General features: G+C 37.9%; 2 protein-coding genes across 4 annotated transcripts in view; both read right to left on the reverse strand.

Annotated features, from left to right (window-relative positions):
* Positions 1–596: 596 nt before the first annotated feature.
* On the reverse strand, positions 597–14,192 carry SLC10A2 (solute carrier family 10 member 2). Of its 3 annotated transcripts, XR_001875103.1 has the most exons (7): positions 13,694–14,192; positions 10,517–10,635; positions 9,306–9,394; positions 7,002–7,177; positions 6,246–6,403; positions 4,413–5,255; positions 597–607 (listed from the first exon to the last, which is right to left on the reverse strand). XR_001875103.1 is itself a non-coding variant. In XM_017816601.1 (6 exons), exons 1-6 carry the CDS (start codon positions 14,113–14,115, stop codon positions 5,131–5,133), a joined length of 969 nt encoding a protein of 322 aa, XP_017672090.1. In that variant the 5' UTR covers positions 14,116–14,192; the 3' UTR covers positions 3,997–5,130. The 3 variants fall into 3 exon arrangements, 2 of the variants coding, with proteins under 2 accessions (XP_017672090.1, XP_017672089.1); XM_017816601.1 differs by lacking the exon at positions 597–607 and having other exon boundaries at positions 3,997–5,255; positions 6,246–6,283; XM_017816600.1 differs by lacking the exon at positions 597–607 and having other exon boundaries at positions 3,997–5,255.
* Positions 14,193–20,916: 6,724 nt separating this feature from the next.
* LOC108498196 (RNA-directed DNA polymerase from mobile element jockey-like) overlaps positions 20,917–24,945 on the reverse strand; it is a 43,986-nt gene continuing 39,957 nt past the window's right edge. The window contains 1 exon segment of the mRNA XM_017816597.1: positions 20,917–21,036. Coding sequence (XP_017672086.1) covers positions 20,917–21,036 — 120 coding nt within the window.

Here is a 24,945-nt window from a genome sequence, read left to right on the forward strand (position 1 = left end):
GTATCAGATTACCTTAATGATACCTGATCAGCAGACCTAATCAGAACATTTGTAGCAATTAAGTTATATCTATAAGATATGAAGATGCTAATATATGTTCAAGAAAAACAGCAGTGAATGAGAAACTGTGCATAAGCTTTGTGTGCTCTAAGGAAAAACAGTTAGATTCTGTTTGCCTGGAACAGAAATTGTTCCTTTTTATAACATTATCCTAGACATATAGTAACCAGGGGATAAACTACTTAAAGGAACTGATTAACTCCATCTTGCAGTCAGTAAGAGTTTTCTCCAGTGTTGAGTTTTCTTTTCCCTTTCTTTGAAGTTTTAAAGTATTTGTGTGATTGCAAAGGATTTCTCAGTTGGTGAGTTATTGGAAAAGCAAAAGTCCAGTCCTCATGGCTGAATCCCCAATTAATTGAAATCCAAAAGATTGTGAACTTTATTTCAATTTGGTACTTCCAAAGTCTCACATTTTCCATAATCAATCCTAATCTGAGGTAGAAGGCTGATTTATGATCTTTCAAGAGAAATTGGGAATTGATTAATTAATTTTATATTAAGTCCATTATGAGCAAGTAGAGATATCACTAATAGTTTTTTGTATGCTCTTTGTTTATATAGACATAGTTTGGAATGTCCTCATGGAACTTTATTTATCTATCTATTTATTTATTTATTTTTTACAATGTCTTTGTCTCCTTCCAGAATTCTTCCTGTCCTTGACCAGGTGTCTGAAGAGTGTAATGGGTTGCTCTCCAGAGCAAAATCTATCTTTTCCTGCTGACAGTACTGACTACTTCTTTTCAGGGAAGTGTAAAGGCTGATACTAGAAACTTACTTTTCAATGGCTAAATTTAATAGAAATTAAATGGAGAGGATAATACCATTCCACAGCACATGTTTATTCATGAAAACACATTAAAGCTCCCTCAAAACTTTCAATTTTCCATATTCTCCAATTCCAGTTTGAAGATTGGTGGATATCCTGGCAAGTTACAGTTATTTTTACATTTAGTATTTTAAGTTCATTTAGTGTTCAGCTTAACTGAGGTGTTAATGCTTCTGGAGCAGGATGAATATTCCTTAGGAGACAGAAGCAGAGATTTACTTCTATTGCTCTTCAGTTCTGGCTTGGAAAATCCAGTCAGGCTTGCTTAGATACCATTTGATTGTGGGACCGTTACCCTATATTTGCTTTAATTCTGGTTGTGAGCAAGCAATACAGTTAACCTGTGGAGAACAGATTCTTGTCAGATACCTAGAAGTGAAAGTCTGTTCCTTTGGAGTTAGGGAATACTTATTATTGTTTTACATTTGCATCAAGTATACAGTATGTTAATTGATTGGGCTGCCAAAAAATAAGTTCATTTCTGAGGCTGACAAAAATGATACTGACTGGCAGAGAATAACAGTAGGTTTTGAACATCATAACCTGATTAGTTTGAAACAAGAAACTCATTTAATGTAAATTGCAAATCAATTTGCTTGTTAATTCTATTCAAATTGCGTTCTTTTCCAACTAACATAGCACACTACATGACAGAAACAGTTCTTCCACCTGTCTTTAGGTCAGATGAGAAATTAGTTCTATTACAAGTTATATAATAGAAGATTAGAATCATAATACTGTCCTTTATTTTGCATAGTTTTCATTTTCTCAACTCTAAAACCTATCTTCCTCATTAAAGGAAACAAACTGACTGCTCAGCAAATTTATGCAGAAAAGAAATGAAGACAAAAAGATGTATTTAATTTCAACTAATTTTTTTTACTGTCTGAGACTAAAAATTTATTTATTTCATCTAAGACAGGCCATCTAAATTTAATTTATAAAGACAGGCAATTCTGAGAGAGTAGGCATGATTAACTCTGTGATGGTCTGTCTCCTTCTCTTTGCTGACTAGAGAATACGTTTGATATCCAGATTTATGGCTAGAGATTGGCTTGGCAAGTGTGACTGTTGTATCTTTGTAGGCCTTACATTACAGACCTTGGCATGAGTTAGGCTTTCATTCAGCTGTAATTTCAACTTCTAAGGTGTGTCTATCCTTAGGCATACTTCAGCTCATTTTGACTGCAACAGTTTGAGAACCAGCATTGCAAAGGCATCTGTATGACTTCTTAGTCTGAAGTGATAAATTTGAGATTACTAGTATGTGTAAGAGTTAATTAGAACAGACATTTTTTAGCCTGAACATCACTGCACGTGCTTTTAAATTTCACAATCTGCAGTGTCCCATCCATATGTTGTTTCTGTGGATAGAAGACTGTTTAATGAGAAGTGGTGACTAAGTTATACTGCCTGTCTTTGAAAGGATTTTCACGCTGATGAGTGTGAGGAGATGACCCTGAGCAGGTTAAACAAGGCCAGGGTTTTCCTTTTGACAACACCAGGACAACTGCAAGGCTGGAGACCACCAGACTTCTTCAGCTGAGAAGCCCATATATCAGCATTTATAGGGCTGACAGCCAAAGACACATAATATCTTTCTGGAGACCTCTGGGGAGAGAACACAACTTCCCCCATAGTCCCTTACATTGCTGTGAGATGGCCCACCACAGCTTCACAAAGTGATGATCTGATAATGATGCTGTCCAGACTTCTACAGCTGGAGATTTAGAAGTTGCCCCATCAACATAAGTCCGCTTCTCACAATATTAACAAGCCCTGAGATTTTGTTTTAGGTTTGATGTGCTCTAAAGGCATTTGTTGGGCAAGACCTTTGAACTGGCTTTGCTTCGTGTAAAGCTTAGGACATATGATCCTTGATAGATGTAATTGCAATGGCTGCAAAAACTGCAGCCTCCATTCTTTATCTAAGACCTCGAGTGCACATCTGCATTAAAAAAGGTGTATCTAGTATAACATCTGGTGTTCATTTAATCTTCATTGTGTTGCCCAAAGAGCTGGTAGATGCCTCATCCATGGAAAAGATTGACCAGGTTGGACAAGGCTCTGAGCAACCTGATCTAGTTGAAGATGTTTCTGCTTATTGCACAGGGGTTGAACTAGATGACTTTCAAGGTCCCTTCCAAGCCAAACTGTTCTATGATTCTATGATATTAAACATATCCATTTCACACATAATCTGAGTTGTTTTTGTTACATCTCAAAGTTATAAACTCTGTCTGTATGTTAGGCTTTTGTCTCAATTCCTTCCACCTTAAATTACTCCAGTGGGCAAAATTATAAATAGTTTCTGACTTTATTTAGTTCAATGTTTATACAGTTGCATTAAATACACACACACACATAATATAAGCAAGACAAAAAAAATTATTCTTTGATACGTTTCAAAATCTGCCTAAAATATTCACAGAAACATTGAAGTTCAGCATGGAAGAATAATAGCAGCTTGGTGTGTAAGAAAGACATGATTCTAACTAACTTCTGCTGTCCATTTTTTCATGAATGAAGGATCAAGACAATAGGCTTTTTAGAACAGATGTCACAAACAACAGTTTATCCTTTTCTCAATGAATATGCTGTTTCACATTTATGATTCCTCCATAACAGTCTTCACCACATTGTTCTGTTTAATCTTTGTTCCATAAAACATAGCATGCCTTGTTATGTGCTAAACACCACTAAGTGTTGAACTCCTCCTTGGAGGGTCTGACCATTTGGAACTCCCTCCAAAAGTAAAGCAGCTTCAGTCCTCCCAGAACTCAGGAACATTTCAAGACCCTTTCCCCCACAGATGGTGGATAGAAATAATTTATTCTTTGTTTAATACTGGGCACATTTCTGCAGCAGTGGAAAACTATACATTGGGAACTTAAACTCCACAATTTCAGTTTTGTTTGTAAAAAACCTGCCACATTAACTCACAACATTTTGGAAGGTCCACTTGAATATGACAGAAAGGTGGATACTTTCTGTGTGTTAATAGTTGGCTCATTCTTGAATTTTTTGGTCCATCAAACTCTCACTGATTCATATAAAGTTCTCTGGATGTTTTCCTTACATATGAGCTACAGAACTAATGTTACTGAATGTATCCATAAAAAATTACAGCTGCAATTTACTGCACTGTTTCTCTTAGAATTATACTTGTTTTCTCCACACACTTAAGACAGGTTTCTATATGTACTCTTGAAATTTCAGAGACAAATAATATATTTGTGTAACCAATTATTTCTATTAGTGACTCATATAAATAAAATCTGAAAGTTATCAACTACATCAGTCTCTACATGTCACAGACATCTGGTAAGTTCAATTTTATTGAGTTCATAAAATAACAAAAATATATAGCTCTTTACAAGCACTGCTCTCTCATGGTTAAGATTGGTGAAAGTAGTCCTGGATGAACCAGGGACAATTTTATTGGTTTTCAAATGCCTTTCTTTTAGTGCAAAAGCTGACAATTTCTTGTACTTCCAGAATCTCTGCTTACCCTTTTGTGTACCCTGTCACACTAAAATTTCTCAAGGCTTATGTTCTCACCTTTGTCTCTCTTTTCATGTTTCCAGCACCTAAAAGACCCAGACTGAAGATGCAATGCTGCTACTTTCTATTACTTTGGGGAAAAAAAAGAGCTATGAGGTACCTTGTACTTATTAAAATTATAGCTTTAGAATAAATTAATGTTCAAGCAATTAATAAGGTGCAATGACTTTAGCCTGATCACACTGACCTGAATGAAACTTTTATTTCACTATTGGCTTGTTCCAATTTCATGGTTGATTCATATTTGGCCTTATCAGATCTTCCACATCAACTCCTGTTGCTGCTCAGGCACTTTCACAGGATTTCTCTTTCTTTAGTGTGAGGGCTGAAACTAGCAGATGGATTTGCAGGACCATGGGCTGGATTTGGTGTTACATACATCTGCTTGTTTTTCAGCAATAGCCCACCTTTATTCTGCCTTTCTTTAAATAAGCCAGAATAAAACATTACATATTTTTGAAGAATTAGCTTCAAAACCAGATTCTACTATTGTGGCAGGAACCATGCTCGAAATCAAAGTAGAAATCTTTCTTAAGTTAATTTTAAAATCTTACTGTAAAATATCAGCAGAACCTCTTTTGTTAAATATTTCCATAAACCAACAGCATGTGAAAAAAAAGTTTTAAGTAAACCACATATTTTATATCTTTCCAGCTAGTGGGAGCAGAGGTAAGTGTCTATTTGGTCTCATTTGATACAAATCCTTCATTTATTTTAGCATTTGATGTTGAATCCTCTTTTTGCTCTGTTTTCTCGACATCTGTCTTTGTTTTGACATGGAATCTTCTGTAAAGACGGTACCCTGGGAATCAATATATATTTTGTATTAAATATAGAAATTACAAAAATTACCTGAAAAAGGTACTGTAGTAACATATAGCCATGCAACATTTTCTTTCCTCATACTGCTGAAACATTCCAACCCATCCAGATAGTTTCTTTAAAGTTATGTTTAATCATTTCGTGTCACTCATCACTGGAAAACTATATTTAGAGATTTTAACAGTTTAAATTCTGCATTTGGTGTTTGACTGCTTTGTGTTCCTGTAGTGTGCAGTGACTTTTAAAAGTACTGCCAGACTCCCTTGGAAAGCCTTTGGGCTCTTGGCTGGGCCTGAGGAATTGACTCTTACCTCTATGTGAGTCCTGCTTGGCAGAGCTGGGACGAAGTGCTTCATCTGTCCCCACCTCATTTCCTGACAGAGAGGATGGCTAGTTTGGGAGTGGGAACTTGATAGTCACAGCTGGTTTTATGTGTATGTAACAGCAACAAGGTCTCAACCCTTCTTAGGTTAGGTGTAGGAGCAGCAGTGAAATGTGTATGTGGGAGGGAAAAGGGACTTTGCCTCTACTGGAAGATATTTTCTGACATTATTGATGAAGCTGATGCCTGTTCTTTCAACAGCTGGTGGGAGGGAGGTTTGTGCATGGTTGTGGGGATGGCCCTCCTGGGCAGTTGTATGCACAGACAGCCTGGATCAGTGCAAGAAGATGCATTTGGCCTTCCTCAGCCACGTGTAATAACAATCCCATGTTCAGTGTTCTCATATGCCCAGCTGTAGGTGGTGGATACCCCCTTCCTTGTGCTAAAAGAAGGGTCTTTCTAATCTTGAACTGAGCCCGGTATCTTTCTGATTATGTACAGGGCCCTGTAATCATTTGGGTCATAATTTATTGAAGTATTTTGCATTTGATTATTTTTATCCCCTCTTGTTTTCTCCATATGCATGCAAAATTAAACTGATAATCAAAATAATGATAATTATAGTACTGTAATAGAAAGTAACTATACCTCCTAAAATTAGCAGCGCAAACAACAGCTGGAAAATGCTGTAGATGAGTGGGAAAGTAAACATCAGTTCAAGTTGTGCAGGACTGAATGAGAGCTGTACTATAGTTGAACATAGCTGAGTATTTTGCATGCCTGTTTCCAGAGACACTGTACGACATCTAAAGAAAATAATACAAAGACAGCTGTGAAATAGCAGCCCGTGGGTCCTTACGGTTTTTAGTAATCTGGATAAGCAAGAAACATGCAGTAACGGATAACCAAGAAAATTGTATCTTTCAGCTCACACAGTCAACAAAACAGTCCACAAGTCATACACCTGTTACTACCAGGTCACATATTTCAGCAGTTGTAAAGGACTGTGATCCCACTTCAAGCCATACAGGGCAGTCACTGTCTCCCTTTCTTGTAATGATGTTCTAAATTGTAGATTGCTCTGTCTTCATGAGAAATTTTACTGCAGTCCCAACCCACTTACAAATCAGTTCTGTTTCGCTTGTTTGCAGTGTAACACAAGGGGCACACAAGGGAAAGACGTATGAAGGACTGGAGGAAATCTTATAATCAGAATCTGCAGTAAACAGAATCTGTAATGAAAGTTTTATCTCCACATACTATTCCAGAAACAGGGTTGGAGAATGAGTGACTGTAACATAACTAATGTTTAGGGAACATTCCTAGCACTGATCAATCATTACATAAAAACTTTTTACACAGCTGAAAAAAGCCCACAGGTCTTCGTCATGGAGAATTCCATACCTGTGCCAAGACAGACCAGCTAGGCGAGCCAACAGAAATCCTAAAGAATAGCCAGCTGCTGGAAATATGGTGCCAATGATCCATAATTTGGGTGTGATAACCCAGGAGCCTTTGTAGAGTATTCCCCCAACCACAGCAATGAGCACAATGAGTATTGCTCCCACAATGGAACCGACCTGTGAAGGGAAAGAGGAAGGACTGCATGAATAGGAGAGCCCAGTGAAATTTAATGGCCTGTCAACAAACATGGTGTCAAACATGCCTGTGAGTGTCCCTGAGTCACTGAAACATCTTACTAAACATGAAATCCAATGTTTACAGCAATGCAATTCACAGCAGGAAGAGAGATTAGATAGCTGCCATTTTTCCCAAACAAGAGATTTAAGATGTACTTCAAGGTGTGACTACAGATATAGATCAAGGCACAGCTAGTATACTTATCTATAGCAGATACCTGTAAAACTAGTGTTTTGAAGCTGTGACTATTGTACTTAGAACTGATATTGAAAATAATTTCACAGGTGTGATGCAAATGAGGAATAGTGCACATATCAGAAAAACTTCCCCAGAGTTGTTGGGAAACCAATAGCCAAATAGGTGGAATAATGCATTTTCCTCCCCACCCTTGGGCAATCACACTCTGGGGCTTATTACAGTGTATGCTAACTAGACGCTAGATTGTTAGTTAGTGATAGGAAATTATTTGCCAAGCACAGGAGTAAATCTTCAACGTGGCTGAAAATTCATGCTTGAAAACTACTTGTGAGGTTGTATAACACTTCTACATAGACCTAATCACTGAAGTTGATCTTATTTCCCGTGGCTGAGTGTATCGATATCTTTACTGCTGCCTGCCAAAAAAAAGTCATAACTCATTCTCTTCTCAGTACCCAAGTGAAATGTCTGCTGTTATGGCATATCTTGCCAGGGATCCCAGTGCCAGACTTCTCAGGCTAAGCTTAGGAGAATCTATTTCTCAGCTAAAACATGTATTTCCATTTTACTGGCTTCATCAGTCTTTGGCTGAAACCTTTTTAAGAACACTGAGTGAACAAGTGTTTTTGTTTGGCTGAGCTATTAACCACATGCACCTAGGAAGAAGAAACATGATCTGTCCATGACAAGCTCCTCTATTTCACCCGGCACATTGTCTTTGTGCTCTTATCTCAATTTCTCACTATATGAGTCTTAATCTGACAGCTATGGTTCAATCTTCCCTTGGTGCTTCATCGTCCTACATAAAGTAAATTGTCAGTGGACCATTCTATGGATTGCTCACCCACTCAGTAAGAAAGAGGATGAAATGGTGCTTTGCCGAGAGATCAAGTAGAGTTTCTTTTCATGTGAGTGCAAGTCCACGTTTTTCCCTTAACTGATTAAACAGAAATAGTACTGGTTTGTAATTAGCTCTCAATAGTATCCAAGTTCATAATAAGTGCATTTAAAAATACAACAAGATAAGCTAGCACTTTAAGAAAAGGAATTGACTAAAAAGGTGTTATTTTTGTTTTGTGCTGCCTGAGCTGATAGAAAAGAAATGATAACAAAAGATAGGTAGAATAACAAATGGACAGAGTAGTTTTCTTTAAGAAAATTTAGATAATATATCTGTTAATTAAGAAGGGTCAAAAGAGGTCAAGGGGCCTCAGCACATTTGGCAACCAAAGGTTCAGAATGATTAATTCACTATTACCTTAAATACAACTAAATTATTGTTATTAATTATTTTATTTTGATGAGAACAGCTTTTGCCAAAACCCTTATATTTTTGATGCATCTGAAACCATCTTGCAAAGATAGCTGTATTTTGTGAATAAATTTGGGGTTTTTTTTAAGAGTTGGAATATTCTCAATTTATTTTTTTTTAATAAAAATTAATTTCCCACTCAAAATTGAACCACAAAAAAATCAACACACTGGTTTAAAAGAATAAAGGTTTTTTGATCCAGAATGGTTTAATTTTTTATTGTTTTGCAGAGAAAAACTTCTTCCAGTTGACCTGAATTATTTTCCTTTCAATTTCACTTTACATTATATACTGAACTCAATTACCAACTAGCCAAAGACAAAAGTAGGCTCTTTAGATAATGATGGTTTCTAATAATCTATGCAACTCATGCATGTTTGTGCAGGGGGAAAGCAATATATTTCCACAATGCCTCATTTATTTTCTGCAGAAAACTTCCTGGTTCTTATAAAGTCAGATACTAATACTATGAATAGCAAAGTACTGCTTCAGTGGTGCCACTGATTCCATAATTTGCCCATAATTGCTTATGCTTCAGCCTTATATATGTCTCTCACCTTAAGTATAATTTTTGCTTTACTAGGCCACTTGTGGTTAACAAATATTCCAAAGGAAACAGGAATTACGAGAGCTAGCAGAGAAGTTCCTGTAAAAAAGAAAAGAGAAATTAAGCCCTTGTATGGTGCGGAAGCTCATGACAGGGCAGACACCATGTGGTGTGGCTGAGGGTATGGAGCAAGCAAGCTTCCAGAGGATGTTTCTGATATGCACACCCCAGACCACGTATGCACACTCTACCTGCACCTGCCCCTTTGCTTTTCTATAGAGTCTGTTATCTTTGGCAGCCTGTTAAAGTAATTGCCATTCTGCCGAGCTACATGCTTATTCACCTGCATCAGAAAGGCAAACAGAAATTTGAGTGTGCTAATCATCACTATCCTGTGATGTGAGTAGCTATATTAACTGTTCATTTTGTCTGCAGGTGTTTCTCTACTGCACCATATCAACAACCGGTTTAGAGCTTCTTTTGTTTTGACCTTGCCCCTCCAGTATTTATTTTGAAAGCACAAGCAAAGTATGTGATTTTTTTTCCCCAGGAACAATGGGAAATGAAATTGAAGAATATGAAAGTGATTCTTCTGGCTTTTAAGATTAGCACAACATGAAACTGCACTTGATAAGCACTAGGGCCACAGCTTTGCAAATCACTGGAGCATGTATTTCTAAATACCTTAACTATTTTCTCTTTGTAGCTGGATGAGATTTTTGACAGGAAGTCAAATGAAGCCACTCCTGGCAGTGTAGATTGCAGCTTTTCAAAGAGACTCAGTAGTTTTAATCACTTGCTTAATTATCCATGTGTGCTTAAGTATTTTGCCAGATTATGGCCTCAGCATTTAGCGCTTCACAGGATTGTGTCTTAAAGCTGTTACAAACACTTTCATCCAGAAGAAGCAACTATTCCTATAAGAATTATTCTATATTCTTATTCCAATATCACACAGGTCTCAAAGTCATTTGGAAAGAAAAACATGCACAATCTTGTGATAAATATCTGTACAATATTTATAATGATTTCAAGTCTTGTGGATGATGGGAAGTGATTTCTGGTACCTAATTCCCATGAAGGTTATTAGAAAGTAGGAAGACAAATATTTTAAAAAATTTGATGTGATATCTTCCTAACTCTGCAGGATGATGGTATAAAGGTAATTGTCACTGGAGGGAGGATAGACAGTCAGAAGGGCAGCTGGTCCACTGGACTCACCAATGCTTTTATAGGGGAGTACAATTGCATCAGAATCAGTCCACATCTTGGTGTAAATAAAGAGGCAAAGTGGCATCATTCCCATTGCAAGCAGTGTGGAGCAAGTTGTCATGCTGATGCTGCAAAGAAATTGGTTACAGTGACAGTTCATCTCATGCTAGCCCATAGTCTTTCTCATTTTCTTATTACCACCTCACACCTTACGAATGATTGGGTAAGGATTGCTGCTGGCTGCAGTCAATTTATCCTGTATATCAGATTAGAAAGAAGACAAATGAAAGGAATGACTTCTGCTGAAAAGAAAGGAGCATGAAATATCAAGGTGTTCTGCAGCCACAGAACCATAATTTTGGTACAAATGAGTCAGTCAGATAGGTGGTCAGTGGGAAGGTCTGTTGGCAAGTCTGTCTGCATGCTGCCTGTCTGGTTGGTTTCTGAGAGGGTGGCAAGGTGCACAGGGGAGAGATGAACATCAAATGGAGCTTTCCATTACATCAACAGTTCTAGAGTGTTCAAATTTCAGTCTGAATTCAAGAGCATAAAAAAATATTTCATTGTCTAGGATATTTGATGCAATAAAATTCCCTTTTCTGGCTTGTTTTGCTGTAGGCCAAAGAATAGGTGCTGAGAACTGCTCAGTGAAGCTTAGCAAAGTATTGTTTCCTCCTTTACGCAAAGATATTTCTATTTTCTGAAACACCTTGTACAAAAATATGCATTCTGCTAGAGAATGAAGAAAGAGGAAAAGGCAAGACATCCAAAGTAAGGAGGAAACTGTCACAATCTGAATAGAATGGATAAAAATTATGCCTACAAATCACTTTTCTGGCATAAAAATACTGAGAGAGGGTTCTAGTTAAGAGCCTTTGAAAGCTTCCTTCTGAGCCTCACTTCTGATTTCTCTTTTGTGCTGCTTGTCCTCAGAAAAGGGACTATTGACCCTGACCCACAACTGAGCAGATCCAGGGAAATATAGAACAATTAATACAAAAACCACAGGAATATTTGTACTAATTTTGGTTCCTGTCACTCTCTTCTTTAGAGTAATTGAAAAGGATTTTGCAGAAGCCTCTGGCAAGAGAGTTCTTACAAAAATTTCTTACAGAGAAAAAGAGTCATGGTCTACAATTCAGGTCTGATGAAGTCCCAAATGGATGAAAAATCTTATTTTTCCTATCTCTCTATTTTCTGCATCTTTATACTATCCCTGAATGTACATCTTTCTCCAAAGTCTGGATATCCTCTAACCCCAGTCCCTCTGCTCACAGAAGCAGTTGTTCTTGTGAAATATCAAAAGATGTTTCTATGGGAAGCATTAGAGGATATCAGTTGCTTGTGAGTTACTAAGAAAGGTGTGAAACATCATACTTCACCTCACTGTGATTGTAATACCAATTATAAAACTAATTCCTGCTCTAACTTCTGGTCTATTTGCACAGTGATGTTTTGAAGCAGGATGTAGACAAGGGTCATGGATTTTAATGTGTAAACATAAAATATTACCAGTTAAAAACAAAACCTTGTCTGATATGATGGTCAGGCTTTCTGTAATACTGTAGTGGTTCCAGAAACCAGCCACACTACTTCTAGTGCTATTCTATAGAGAACAGAAGATGCTTAGGTTGACAATCTGCTTACCTCTTATACCCTCCGGTCCCTGAAACTTTGTCACAAAGGTACTGACCAAAAGGCTTTGACTTCTTCAGATTAAAGGTCTTTACCTGAAGAATAACGTTTAAAAGCATTTCCAATTTACTTCACCTTCTGCCAGCATTATGGGATAGAAACCCTACTCATATTTATAGCATTATCAATTTGGATTTTTACCACAGATTTTAGTGGTGCGGCTCTGAACAATAATGAGCTGAGAAAGCATAGTTTAGCTCAGTGCATTCGTCTGAGGTGAGACTGGAACAGAATTTCAGACTTGTACTGGATATCTTTCCATCTGTGGTTTATTAGACCTGTATTAATTGAAATTAAGTGTCTTACAGATTCTTAATATCATAGGTCTTTCCTCTACAGTGAGGAAGTTGATGATTAGCAGAGCTGACCTCATACATAATTTGAAAGTTGGTATTACATTAACACCTGTATGTGACAGAAAAGTTCACTATTTTCAAAGGATGGAAAAATGTCGTATTAAAGCTACAAACATTAACATTCTTAGCCTATTTGCTCTAGCTCCACATCTTTCTTACTTCTATTATTTTTTCCATTTCTAGTTCAGACTGGCATATGATAAATGGGATGAATGTTCCAATTTATGTTACTCTGTGGGAAAGAGAGAAATGATTATGTTTATTTTAGAGAAAAGTAATCGGGATATAAAAATAAAAAGATAGCTCATTTTTAAAGGTTCTTAGAGTTAATGAACCCCCCATGGAATTTGCATCAAGAGTAGGGCTAATTCTCCTGTGTGTTTGGTGTCCTAGGCCAGATTAGGTGCCTTACATATCTGCTTCCGAGTTCAGAGCACCCTGTCATTCAGATCATCACACTTTGCCACAAAGGAGTTTTTTTCATTGCCCCCAGTATGTGGGATTGCCTTATGTAGTGGCTTCTAGCCTGTAAAATATTCCCTCAGTTTGAAGACTTTGCATGAACTTCAAGGAGCAGATAGAATTATCACAAGTGGTATTCATTTGTATTACTTCCCAAAGAGAAAATCAATGCCTGTCTTTTCATTGTATAGAACACAAAAGGAGGGATAATATTTTTCCACAGGTGTTCTTTTTCTAAGAACAATTGCATAGCCACTATTTTGTACAGAGGATTCTTATCCTAAATTCTATGTTATTATTATTTTTTTTACTTGGAAGAAAAATAATGGTTCTAACTTGGGCAAAGTTTTCATAATCTTTAGTCTTAGCTGTCTTCATAAAGGATATTTGCTGCAGGATCTGAAGTTTTACAATAAAGACATTTTTTAATGTACACAATTCTGTTGTGATATGTTCTGCATGAATTCCCAATGAACAAATATTCCCAAGGATATTTGTTATTCTGCTTTTATTTACTGCTATAACAGTAACTAAGCATCTTTACAAGAAGAACCTCCACAACGCATGTGCCAGGAGGCTAAGAAAAAATTCAGACAGGTGAGACAGTCCTTTTCAAGACAGACTTTACAATGTAAGGAGCCACATGAAGTACTTAGAGAATGGCTGCTCTTACCTTAGGTCCATGTCTCCATCCACCCAGTAGGCGATGACATTGGAGGCTGTGCCTCCTGGACAGCATCCCATGATCAGCACCACGACAGCTTGAATAGGAAGGATGTTAAAGGCCAAAGATAACAAGAAGGCTGTGAGAGGCATAATTCCAAACTGGCAAAGGAAACCCACACAAATACCCCAGGGTCTTTTTATGTGGTGCAAGAAATTCTTAAGTACCACATTGCAGCCCATGGAGAACATCACCAAAGCCAGCATAATTGTTAGAACAGTACTTAAAACTACGCTCAAAGTTTCATTAAAATTATCTTCTGGTAATACACAAGATGTCCCATCACAAATAGTAGCATTTTCTGGACAAGTTGTGAAGTTTTCTGCCAAAGAGCTACCATTAAATAGCTGGGAAAGAAGGTATGTCTGCATTTTGAAGTACAGAACTGCTCAGTACATTGACAGTAAACTTTCAAGACTGTGTAAATGGTTGTTTGTCAGAGAGTCCTTTTAAACGATCAAGGAAGCAATAAAGTGCAATACATGCTTGAACACTTATTGTTCTTGAAGGGTTTGGCACAGTGCTGATTCATAGAGTTATAAAAGTTGCACTTGCTTGGTATGGTGACAATTAATCATTTATTCATATGATAATGAGGAATCTCACATCAAGCGAATAGCTGTGTTAATATTTAAGAGCGTAAAGGAAGCTTGTGATGTTGCTGAGCCTATGAAATGAGAATCACAGGAGGATGAGAAAGTTTAGACTTCATTCCTTGAATTTCTTGCATGCCTTTAGGAGAGCTGTTCATGTATGCAATGTCACTGACATTGCAGGGGTCTGTAGGGTGAGTGACCAAGACATAAGAAACCATGAGTAGAAGTCTTAAGATATGATTTGAAGCTGCTAATGGATGCAAAATTCACCATGACACACAGACTCATTTGAATGAGGTGGAATCTTCATTTCTGGTGGCACGAAGATTTGCGGTCCTCCTGGCACCTGTTGCCAGGTGCAGCTTGCACAGCCACACTTTGCTCCAGCTTGAAATGGAAGTGGTGGAGAGCGAGAGGAGGAGTGTGGGGTGGCGACGGCAGAGGAGGAAGGAGACATATTCTCTGAGCGAAGCATGGGGAGTGGAGGGCAGGGCAGTGGGACTGGCATGTTGTTGTGGAGCCATGGTACTCAGCCAAAGTCAAACACGTGCCATAACATGCTTGGCATCCGCGGTGGGGGGGTGAGAATTGACACAGACAGGCAGCCGGAACAGCCACAAAACCATGAGTGAAACACAAAGAGTAAATTTATTTCATTACCTCTCTAACTGGAGGATCCCACAGCAACACCTGGACACATAAGAGGGAACGCAGCACCATCAGGCTCAGTCCATTCTGGTGGGCTGCAGGTCTGCTGTTTGCACCCATTTATCAAGGGCCCATACACATGTAATTTACCACCATGCTGTGATCTCCCTTATGTTTTTTATGATCTGTGAGCTTTGATCTCTCTCCCAAAACAAGGAGCTCAAGCATGTCTGTGAGAGTGCCTCCAAGTTTCTGTAAACACCTCTGTTATCTCTACACAGAGATTCTACTTCACAAAACTGACCGAGGATAAACAGCAGTAGGCATAATATATGATGTTACCCACACTGATATTTTTCAGACCTCAGCATTTCCAGCTGCATGGTCACTTGAGCAAATCAACCAGCCTCCTCACCATTCTTCCACTTTTAACCCTTCCCTCCCAACAGGGGTGACGGTACAGATCCCCTTCTGTGCCCACTGTGGTGAGACAGGTTTCTTGTGCCCCAAGGCTCAGAAGGCATGAGAGGCTGAGGTAGGGCAGCTTCTCCGTGATCCCTTTCGGATCTTACAGCTCTGGGATGGGCACAGGACATGCAGTAGGGTATGGCTAATACCGTCTTTCTATGTGGGTCCAGAAGAAATTTGTGGCATCATTGGAGTATTTGCTTCCTGCTATGTGTCCCAATTCTCTCTGCCCTGACTTAATTCACATTTTTCTCTCTTGTGTGCTGTCCTGTGGAAACGTGTACCAGTCTCAAGTTTTCAAAAGCTGTCAAAGGTTTACCCCTCAGGCTTACTTCAAAATTTGAAATGTTTTCAAGGGAAGAATTTTGATTATTCTTTGCTTGTGCCCAAACTTTGTGGCAGAAGTATCTTCAAGTGTAGATCTTAGACTAAAATCAAATCTGAAACATAAAGTACAATTGATGACCCCCAATCATCCTTATTTTTTTATTTTATTTATTTAATATAGACTTTTTTTTTACTGGGGTAACATGCTAAGCCATAATAATTTTCAGCAAGCAACACTCATGAGAAGCCTCAGCACTTTCTGCATAACCTCAGTGTGCAAAATGATAGATGTTGCTAATTTTTTTTCACCTTAAATTGTCAACTGTTGAGGGGGAGTTGACTGCACCAGAAAGGATTTCCCATGCTCAGATGGCACCTGTTTCTTTACAAAGGGGTCAGCTAAATGTCTGTCTCTCCTAAGTCACTGTTTGGTGCCTGTTGGGATAAAGTCAGAGTAGCTTAATCCTCCCAGGCAGCTGGCAACTCCTACGCTGTGATTAGTGCTACATCTGTGTGACTATGATATGTCTAATAGAACAACAAGTAAGGTAATAAGGAGTAGGTGAAAGGAAGAGAAAGCTACAAGATCTCGGTTTGGCAGAATACCTTATTCTCCTTTTTTACTCTTGTTTTCAAACAGAATGTTTTAGCAGCTTTTATTTTTCAATCCTAGTCTTTTAAGGGGCTATTTAGGTTTTAAAACCATGCTGTATTAATATTTTCCATAAAACCTGTGTCAGAGTCTCAATTTGCACTTGAACTTGCTTCTTGTTTAAACTAAAATTTTTTACTGGAGTATTTTGAAATCTCCAGCATGCCTCAGGACCAGGGGTGACTTTCCTAGTCCTGTGAATGTCTGTGATGCTGCGGGAACCCAGAGTGAGTGGTCTGGGAGAGGAGTTGAGGGATCTCCAGCTCACAGTGGCTGCAAGGGCTTCCTTTCTCCTCCTCCCTCCCCTTTCAGAGCATGTATCTGGATTGTGTGGGGATGCTTGATGCTGTCTCCTCAGAAACAGCACAGATAAAATGTGTCTGTTTTTGGTCTTCAGCCTCTGCTGAGAGACTAGCATCCAGCTCTCATTTTGGAGTTTAACTTCTGGAAATCATGTGTAGGGGGAGACCATCGTGCTCAGGCTTTGTGCTTGGCTAAGGACAAGTGGGACAACAGCTACTCACTTTCATGGCCTTGTGGGTCAGCAGGTTGTAAAAAATTAACCTGTACTTAGTGCTAGCTTTGTCTTTGGTTTTTTCTTCTATTTTAAGAGGGGTGGTTGTGAGTCATTAGTTCAGCAGCTAGCTGTATAAAACCTTAGATTACAAAAAATGCTGTCTGAAAACAGAACTGAGCCCTTCTGAGTTCAACTTGTTATTAGGCCGACAATGCCACAATTTAACACAGGTGTGAATATCTGTATCAAGAAATCCTCACATGTTGTTAGGGAACTAAAACCATATCCCAAACTTTGAAATATTTACAGGCACAGTTAAAACTTGGCATGTTGCAGGAGGTACAGCATTATCAAGTAGGCAGGTGAGTCTTTCCTGAAATCCAGGAGTGCTGGATTTCAAACATTCTTCTGTTTTTCTTTTTACACTGTGCTTCTAGGATTTAATCCACTTGCAGTCTAGTGAGAAACATCCTCAAGGAAAGCAGCAATTCAGAGATGGTTGTTGGAGGTACTTAGCTGCACAACTTCTGTTTTACTGTTTGTTTTCCACCCAAGTTATGGTGCTTAAAGATGAGATGGACTATGTGGACTATGCTCTGTGAACCCAACTGGCATCTTTTGCCTATTTCTGTTGCACATGTTAGTGTGATTTTAAGCATTTGTCATTGACATTCAGAGAAGGAAGCAGCAGTGAACTCGGCATCATTTTGGTGATGATTAACATCCCCAGTCTGATTCTTGATGCTGTCAGCATACCTCAAAAATGAAAACAATCAACACTTAAGTAGAGAAATAGCAACCTAAATATATATTTGCATCCCAAACAGCAGTATTCGGATTTGTTGTCTTGAATTTTTTTGATGATAAGGCTGCCAGCATATTCAAGTGAGTTTAGGGTCACTTCAGCAAATAAATCCAGGCAGATGAAACTTGTAAGGATCCTTCCCTGTGCCAACAATTACATAATTGATTTATCCATTAACTAGAGCAGTTATAAAACAAGAATAGCAGTAAGTGCATACAAAGGCCTACACTGAGAGAGACAATTAACAGTTTGTCTTTTATGGTTGTCTGGTGCTTATTTCTGTGACGTTTCTCTTAATGAGACATGAATCTTCCCCGTCTTCTTAATTCAGATTCTGAGATGCTTCTTAGTATATTTATGTCTTAGGTAGAAGAGCCTTTTTTTCAGATAATTGATTTCTTAAAGGTAATTACTTGTTTTTACCACCACCTTTAAAAGAGAGACAGCAGTTGTACCTATTATTGGTGACCTTGTTTATAACAATAAACTTTAGCATAACTACAGATGGAAGATTTTGTTTGGATTTTTTTTTGTTAAAAGTGGTACTATATGACTGGAAGCTTATAGAAGGCATTAGGAAAAGAAAATCTTCATGCAATAGCAGGAGAGAATAGCTCAGGTTAGCTTAATAAAAAAAATTCAAAAGTCACCTGCAAAGCTAGCTTACAGAATCTTTACATTTACATTTTTACATTTCACTGTCTGGTGCATACATCTGCATTCTGCCTGTTAGACTCCTGAGCTGAGTTTCAGACGAAACATGGGGGCATGGGTGCTCCTCTGTGTGGCTGTTAAACTCAGCTGGGAAAAAAAGCCTTATGTGTTATGTATTTGAATTTCAGGCAAATTTAGCTTGCTAGTGTACTAGTCCTGAGAGATGTACCTTACAATCACGGCTGAATTCCTGCACAGAATATATGATTGACTGGAGGGATATGATTTTGCTACAATTTGTCAGAACTTTAACTATTGTGCTAGGAGAAATACATAGTGCTTTTGCATTTTCTGATACATTTCAGACTTGCCATCTAAATCATGTTTCAGGGTGACTACCTTCAGTAGCCAAATGTGAGCATTTTCAATAGAACATAGAAAAGTGCATAGTTACCATACAAATGCATATAGAGAATGCAAATACCTTAGGATTCAAAGAACTTTGCTCTATTTTGATAGGTGCATGAGGGGAAATCTGCACATCCATGCTGTTCAGTATAGACTGTCTACTATGACACAAATAGCAAGAGTCTGCCAAAAGTGTAAGCCAGGCTTTTGGCTGCCAAACTGTAAGAAAGGCCTCTGACATTGATTAAAAAGCTGAAACTTAGATAATTTCATAACAAATCAAAGAAATGAGTCATGATAGCAGCTATAAAAGCGTAAGTTTTTGAATGATTCTATTGGGTTGGAATCCCTTAATAAAAGAATGCTTTTCATGTTTCTCAGCAAGGATTGGCTTTGGACATCAAGGGATAATACACTACACAAACATTTCAAATATTACCTGTCCTTTCAAAGTTGTAATTTTAATTAGTAGTAAGACTTAACTTGGGATAAGTGGCCCCCCCAAAAAAATTTAAATTCTAGATCAAAGGTCTGATTGATTTTAAAGTCTGCAAGGTTAAATAAAAATTATGTTGTTATAGGGATTTTATTTTCTTGGAACTAAAATTGGCTCTTTTAATTTTCAACAGAGGGGGAACCATGTACACTGTTTCTTATTTGCTGCTGTGTTGGTTTATGACATTTAACTTCTGATAAATACTAAGAAATCAGTGGTTTTGCCTGCAGTTCCAATGGCCTTTCCCACCATTGTCTAAGTACGAAACCTGGCTGCACCTTTTAAAATTTTCATTTAGATAATTGATCAATTAATTTGATATTTTGTCTTTGACTGGAGTAATAATAAAATCATCTAATTGTTCTCTCTGTTATTTTGAGAGGTAAATGTAGAGTACAGAGGGTAGAGAATTAAAGTAGAATAAACCTGACAATAAGTGAATAATTCTCAGTAATTAATTCACTTATCAGTGCATGGGACACAGCTTATCAAGAAACTAAGTAAAACAGAAGCAGATCAGTAGATCAAAACATCTGGTGCTGAGGACTTTAAAATATCTCTACATGCAATCTTTTTTTTTTTTTTACTTCAGCATAGGTTTAGTCTGGTCCCCAGTTTAGGTCTCCCTAACATACGTTCCTTGGTCTGAATGGATCAGTCATGGGTTTAGATTCTTATGTCTCTAATATTGGAGCACATCCATGAATGTGCAGTGGGTTTTTTGGCTTAGCTGTAACCTGTTAAATGAAACCAGTTTCCACTCACCAAAACCTCTCTGCAAAACAACCTGGCACATAGTAAACGGGAACAGTTTGGTGATTTATTTCTACATTGCTCTAGTGCTCCAGACCAAAACAACAAAGGGGGTGCAGGCTTAGGTTATTCGTGACATCTACACTGGGCTGTCTGCTGTGCTATGGGCTATGGGAACTGTGTGCCCTGCAGGGGTGGTGGTTGGGTGGAATATCCTAGGGCATCAAAAATACCATTAGCCACCTACGCTGAAACACCTGAGTCCCAGCCTGGATAGCTGTGCTGAAGAAGGTTAATCGTGCCCTGATGTTCCTGATGTTCTCTGCTGAGAACAAATTAGTGCTCATGCGAACAGCTCCAAAGCAGACAGCTATACCAGGGATGTTTAGAGCTAGGCTTTATAGAGCACATCCTTTAATGAACACAGAAACAAGGAATTTGAGGAGAAGAATTGTTGCTGAGTTCCTCCTTTCAGATTGCCTAAGAATTTGAAAAGGAACAGAAAGCCATGCAGCTGGAATTGCTTCATGTAAGCACTAAGCATCACTGCGGGGAATGAGAAAAAGATGTGAAGAAGAGGAAATGCAAAAGTAAAGCTGTGTGGCCTTTTTAGGTTTTGGTTTAGTTTTTAGGGGGGTTGTTTGTTTGTTTTACTCTGTTTTTTTCTTCACATTCTGTAACAGATGTTTTGCTTTGAATTCAGGCTTTCTTAATGAATGCAAATAGATTCATTAATTGGGGAGCCTATGCCCCCATCTCAAAATTGGGCTGACCTCTGTGAATAAGTACGAGGCAGCTCCTTAACATTTCTTTTTCTTATTTACAGCAGAGATTTGAACTCAGACCTTTCACATAGTATGTTGGGAGATGCTGGTTTCAAACTGTCTTCCAATGAACAACTTCAGAGGTCTGAGCTGGGGCCCATATATGCCATCTCTTGTGTAATTACCAGGGACTATTCTCACGTCCTGTAGATTTACAGAAAGAAAGATTTACGAGACTCAAATCTCATAGAAATGCATTTTTCTGTTGAATATAAAAGAATAGTCTCTTCATTAAAACTATCTGGGATCCACCTAAGGTAAAAGGTGACAAGAGTTAATTAATGCTGACTCTAAAGCTTTTTGGTTGTATTCAGTGAGGTGTGAGGAAGGGGAATCAGATAATGTAAGCATCACTTCTCAACACTTCTGATTTTTTGTTTTGTTTTTTTTTTTTTTCTGTACTATTTCTTATCTTCCTTTAACATACAGAATATGCCACACTACAGGTATTTCTGAATTGAAGGAAAATTAAAAAAAAAAAGGTACTTATTACATATATAAATTATGTACAACAAGACAATAGTTCTGAAAAGCCAGTCTAGAACCATTACCCTCTTCTCCTCAGGGCAACATTTTATATGTGTGTCTATCTTCTTAAAGGTATTTTAATTTGTTTAGAACATCCATCTTCATTACAGTGAATAATACTGGTTGGGACTGTGTAATGTTTCTAGGCCTTTAAAACTTTCAGCTCTTGACAAGACTGATTTCAGCAACTCGTTTGGCTGTTTGCATTCAGAATACCTTTTATTACCAGGAGACACTGTTTAAGAGTTTTTTAAGATTTAACTTTATATCTATATTTATATCTAAATATGATGGTAAAACATTCAAGAATGCTCTGTAGATGCAACTTTATCTGGAACCTGCTGGACTCTTAGGACTTGGGAAATTTGAGCTACATACCTGGATATTGGAAATGTACTTTAGTGACGCAGTTTTGGAAATTCAAACAGGTGGCTCTTTTAATGTGGGGGATGAAAATACTGAGGACAAGGTACCCTTGTTCTGGTGTACCATAGTGCTGACACAGTTTATGACTGGACTGGTACAGCCTCTGTGTGAGTGTCTGTGTCACAGAATTGTTCTCATAGGATGGTTAAGGTTGGAAAAGACCTATAAGATCATCAAGTCCCACTGTGCTATGGGCTTGTGGAAATGAGGATGTAACTCTTGGTTGATGCTTGGAGCTGTACAAATGGAATAGGCAGCAGTAATGAAGTTTTATTATTTAATAGAATTTGAGTAATGTTTTGGGCCTTCAGTAAGCCATTTGGGTTAACAACTTACAGTGAACAACACTGAACCTGTAGGCTTTGGGAGCTAGGGGAATTAGTTCTTAAATGCTTGATATCTTTATGCAACATCCATCAAAATGGGTAATGCTACAAAAACAATACAGGAAGGTAGGAGTTGTGCACAGCAGTCAGTTGAAAATGCCAGGGAATAGGTCTGTGACCTGCACCCTATCCCCTTCTGCACTGCCTCCTGAAATGTGAGAAGGATCAGCATCAGAAGCCCAACTTCATTTTCCCATGAACACTGTTTATTCATGACCTCTCTCTGTCTTAGTCAATATTTGATCATTTCTGAGGGCTGGCTGAGGGAGCGCTGGCCTGGAGCAGCCCGCCGGCTGTGCTCAGAGCATTTTGCAGATGGCTTACCTGGGACCTCGTTGATGCAAGCTCAGGTCCCTCTGGGCAGAAACAGCAATTTTAAGTCTTCTAGCCCTTCAGCTCTCATCAGTGTTTTTAACCAGTGGGCCTTGGGGTTGAAAAAAGAGCAGAGGTGCCACACATACTTTCTGCACGTTCACACACCTCTCCTGTGCTTTACGTGTATTGGTAACGATGGTGGAGCTGGGGCACAGTCAGGTGTAAATGATGACTCAGAGAAAGCCTGAGGATCTCACCTGGTGTTGTTAGGCTCCTGCAGCAGCAGCCTATTAGTACAGTACCTGCATCTCTTCATGAAGCATGTGTGCTTGCCAGTGCAGATATGTTTTGAAAAAACTTATCAAAATTGTTTATATCAGGTCTGTTTTGAAATTATTTCCATAAAAATATAATCTGTGTCTTGTTACTTTAATTTCTGATACGGATGAATGTCTCCTAGTTGGAGTGTGATAAATCAAAAAGGTGAATTCATTCCATCCTTACAAGAAAAGTAATTTCTATATTAATATGTAAAAATAAACATCTATAAACCAGCACATATATACATTTATATACAACATGAAAAATTATTAAATATAGGTTGGGAAGTGGTTTGACTTTTTTTTGTGAAAGAACACCTGTACATTCTGAGAATTTCCATGTGAATGAAGTGACTCTTCTAAAAACTTTCCTAGACTCCTTCAGTAAATGACAACATGGATAATAAATTACCTTTTTTTTTTTTTTTCTGCTACTGAAATAATTATAGACAATATTAAATTTTTGTACATCAAGATCTTCTGTAGATATTTCAGTAATATCTATTTCCTCTTCATGAGGATTTTGTGATCAGTTAAAAATCTGGTGGCCTACTGTCAAGTGACATTAATTTGGAAAAAAAAACCCATATAATTTTGAATCCATTATCAGAAATGGGAACATGTAATCTCTGAAGTTGTTTTTTTTTAAAAATTACTCCTAGTGATTCTTGTCTGATTCAGTGCAGTCTATGTAACACTTTGCTCCCTATGAGTGAGTTTGCAAACTTAAATGTATGATTATTTACATATCGAGTATTCCAGTTCAAAACTTTTAAACATGTTTCAATGCTTTTAAAGGTTCAGGTATTAACTGGAGGAACTTGCTTTCTTCGTCTTCTGATCCCTAGATGGTTAGACTATGCTTTAGTGTTGGTTTTGAACTGTCCTTTGTGAGACCTGGTAATGTTCTTAAAATGAGAATTAGAATGCTCATGCATGAAAAAAGACATCACGGTGGGACTTCAATGAAATCCAAGACTTGGGGACAAAACCCAGTTATCTGTTCAGAGTATTATCTCTAAAAACCTTTCAAATAAGTTTTAAATAGGAGTGCATGGACACAAAATCTTAATGTAGATGTGGCTTTTGCCACATCAGGAATATAAAATTGATGAGTGGGACTCATTATAAAAAAATGGGACAGCACCATACCAATGTATTAACATTTAAAAATTTTATTAAAGTAGTTCATGCACTTTATATCAAATAACAAAGTTATGGTCCAAAGATTTTTTTATCTGCATCTCTAAATGTGTGGGCTTAACTTTCCCATCTTTCTTTTTCTTTTTTTTTACCACTGTGACCTGGAGATATCTTGCAGTGGAAATAAAAATATTGAAAAAAGAGGACTTAAGAGTACAAGGTAGATCCTTAGAGACTTAGTAATACCATTAGTGGACAAGCTGAAATAAAAAAGCAGGTCCAATTTAGACACTAGCCTGCTGAAGTCCATTTACATTATAAAATATTTGTCAGAAGTACATATTTTTTTAAATAGGAAAAAAAACCCCACAGTAAATGAAAGCAAAAAGTCTACATTTTTTAAGTCACTCAAGAATATAGTTAGGGAAAAAAAAGAAATAACTCAGGTTTAGTACCAGCATCTGAACCAACTCCTCTTACGTTCCCTCTCTTCAGAACAGCTGCTATTTTTGTAGCTTTTATGTGGAGAAACAGCCCTGTCATGTGGCCAGTTTATTCATGTAATGTGCGTGTGTTCCCTGGAGGAGATGTCCTGCACTGGCCCCTCTGAAGGGACAGATGTTTAAGGCCAGGCGTGGGTGATGCTTTTTGAGAGTGTTGTAGGTTGAAGTGGTGATGGGGACCAGATTGTGCTCTGACCAGGACAGTAACGAGCTCACTCACAAGCTCACAGCTCAAAGCTTTCCTTTAGCTGACTTTCTGCATGTACTATTCGCTAGCTACACATTGAATCTTGAGGTTTGATATATCTGTGCAGCATGTGAGGGAGATGGACCTTTATCTATTTAACTTGTTTTATCTTTGGTATCTAATTCCTCCTTCTCTGATCACTAGCAAGAATGAAGAATACTTCTCATTAACTTTATAGATTTGTA

This window comes from Lepidothrix coronata, unplaced genomic scaffold (genome assembly GCF_001604755.1).
Source record: "Lepidothrix coronata isolate B3197 unplaced genomic scaffold, Lepidothrix_coronata-1.0 Scaffold57, whole genome shotgun sequence".
NCBI classification, from domain to species: domain Eukaryota; kingdom Metazoa; phylum Chordata; class Aves; order Passeriformes; family Pipridae; genus Lepidothrix; species Lepidothrix coronata.

What these genes read in the sequence shown, in the direction of transcription:
- SLC10A2 (XM_017816600.1), bottom strand. Translation starts at nt 14,115, where the DNA reads ATGCAGACATACCTTCTTTCCCAGCTATTTAATGGTAGCTCTTTGGCA. An exon ending in GATGGAGACATGGACCTAAG is followed by an intron (nt 10,636 to 13,693) that starts GTAAGAGCAGCC and finishes ATTTCTTTGCAG; the next exon opens with CATCAGCATGACAACTTGCT. An exon ending in AAGCAAAAATTATACTTAAG is followed by an intron (nt 7,178 to 9,305) that starts GTGAGAGACATA and finishes TTCCCTTCACAG; the next exon opens with GTCGGTTCCATTGTGGGAGC.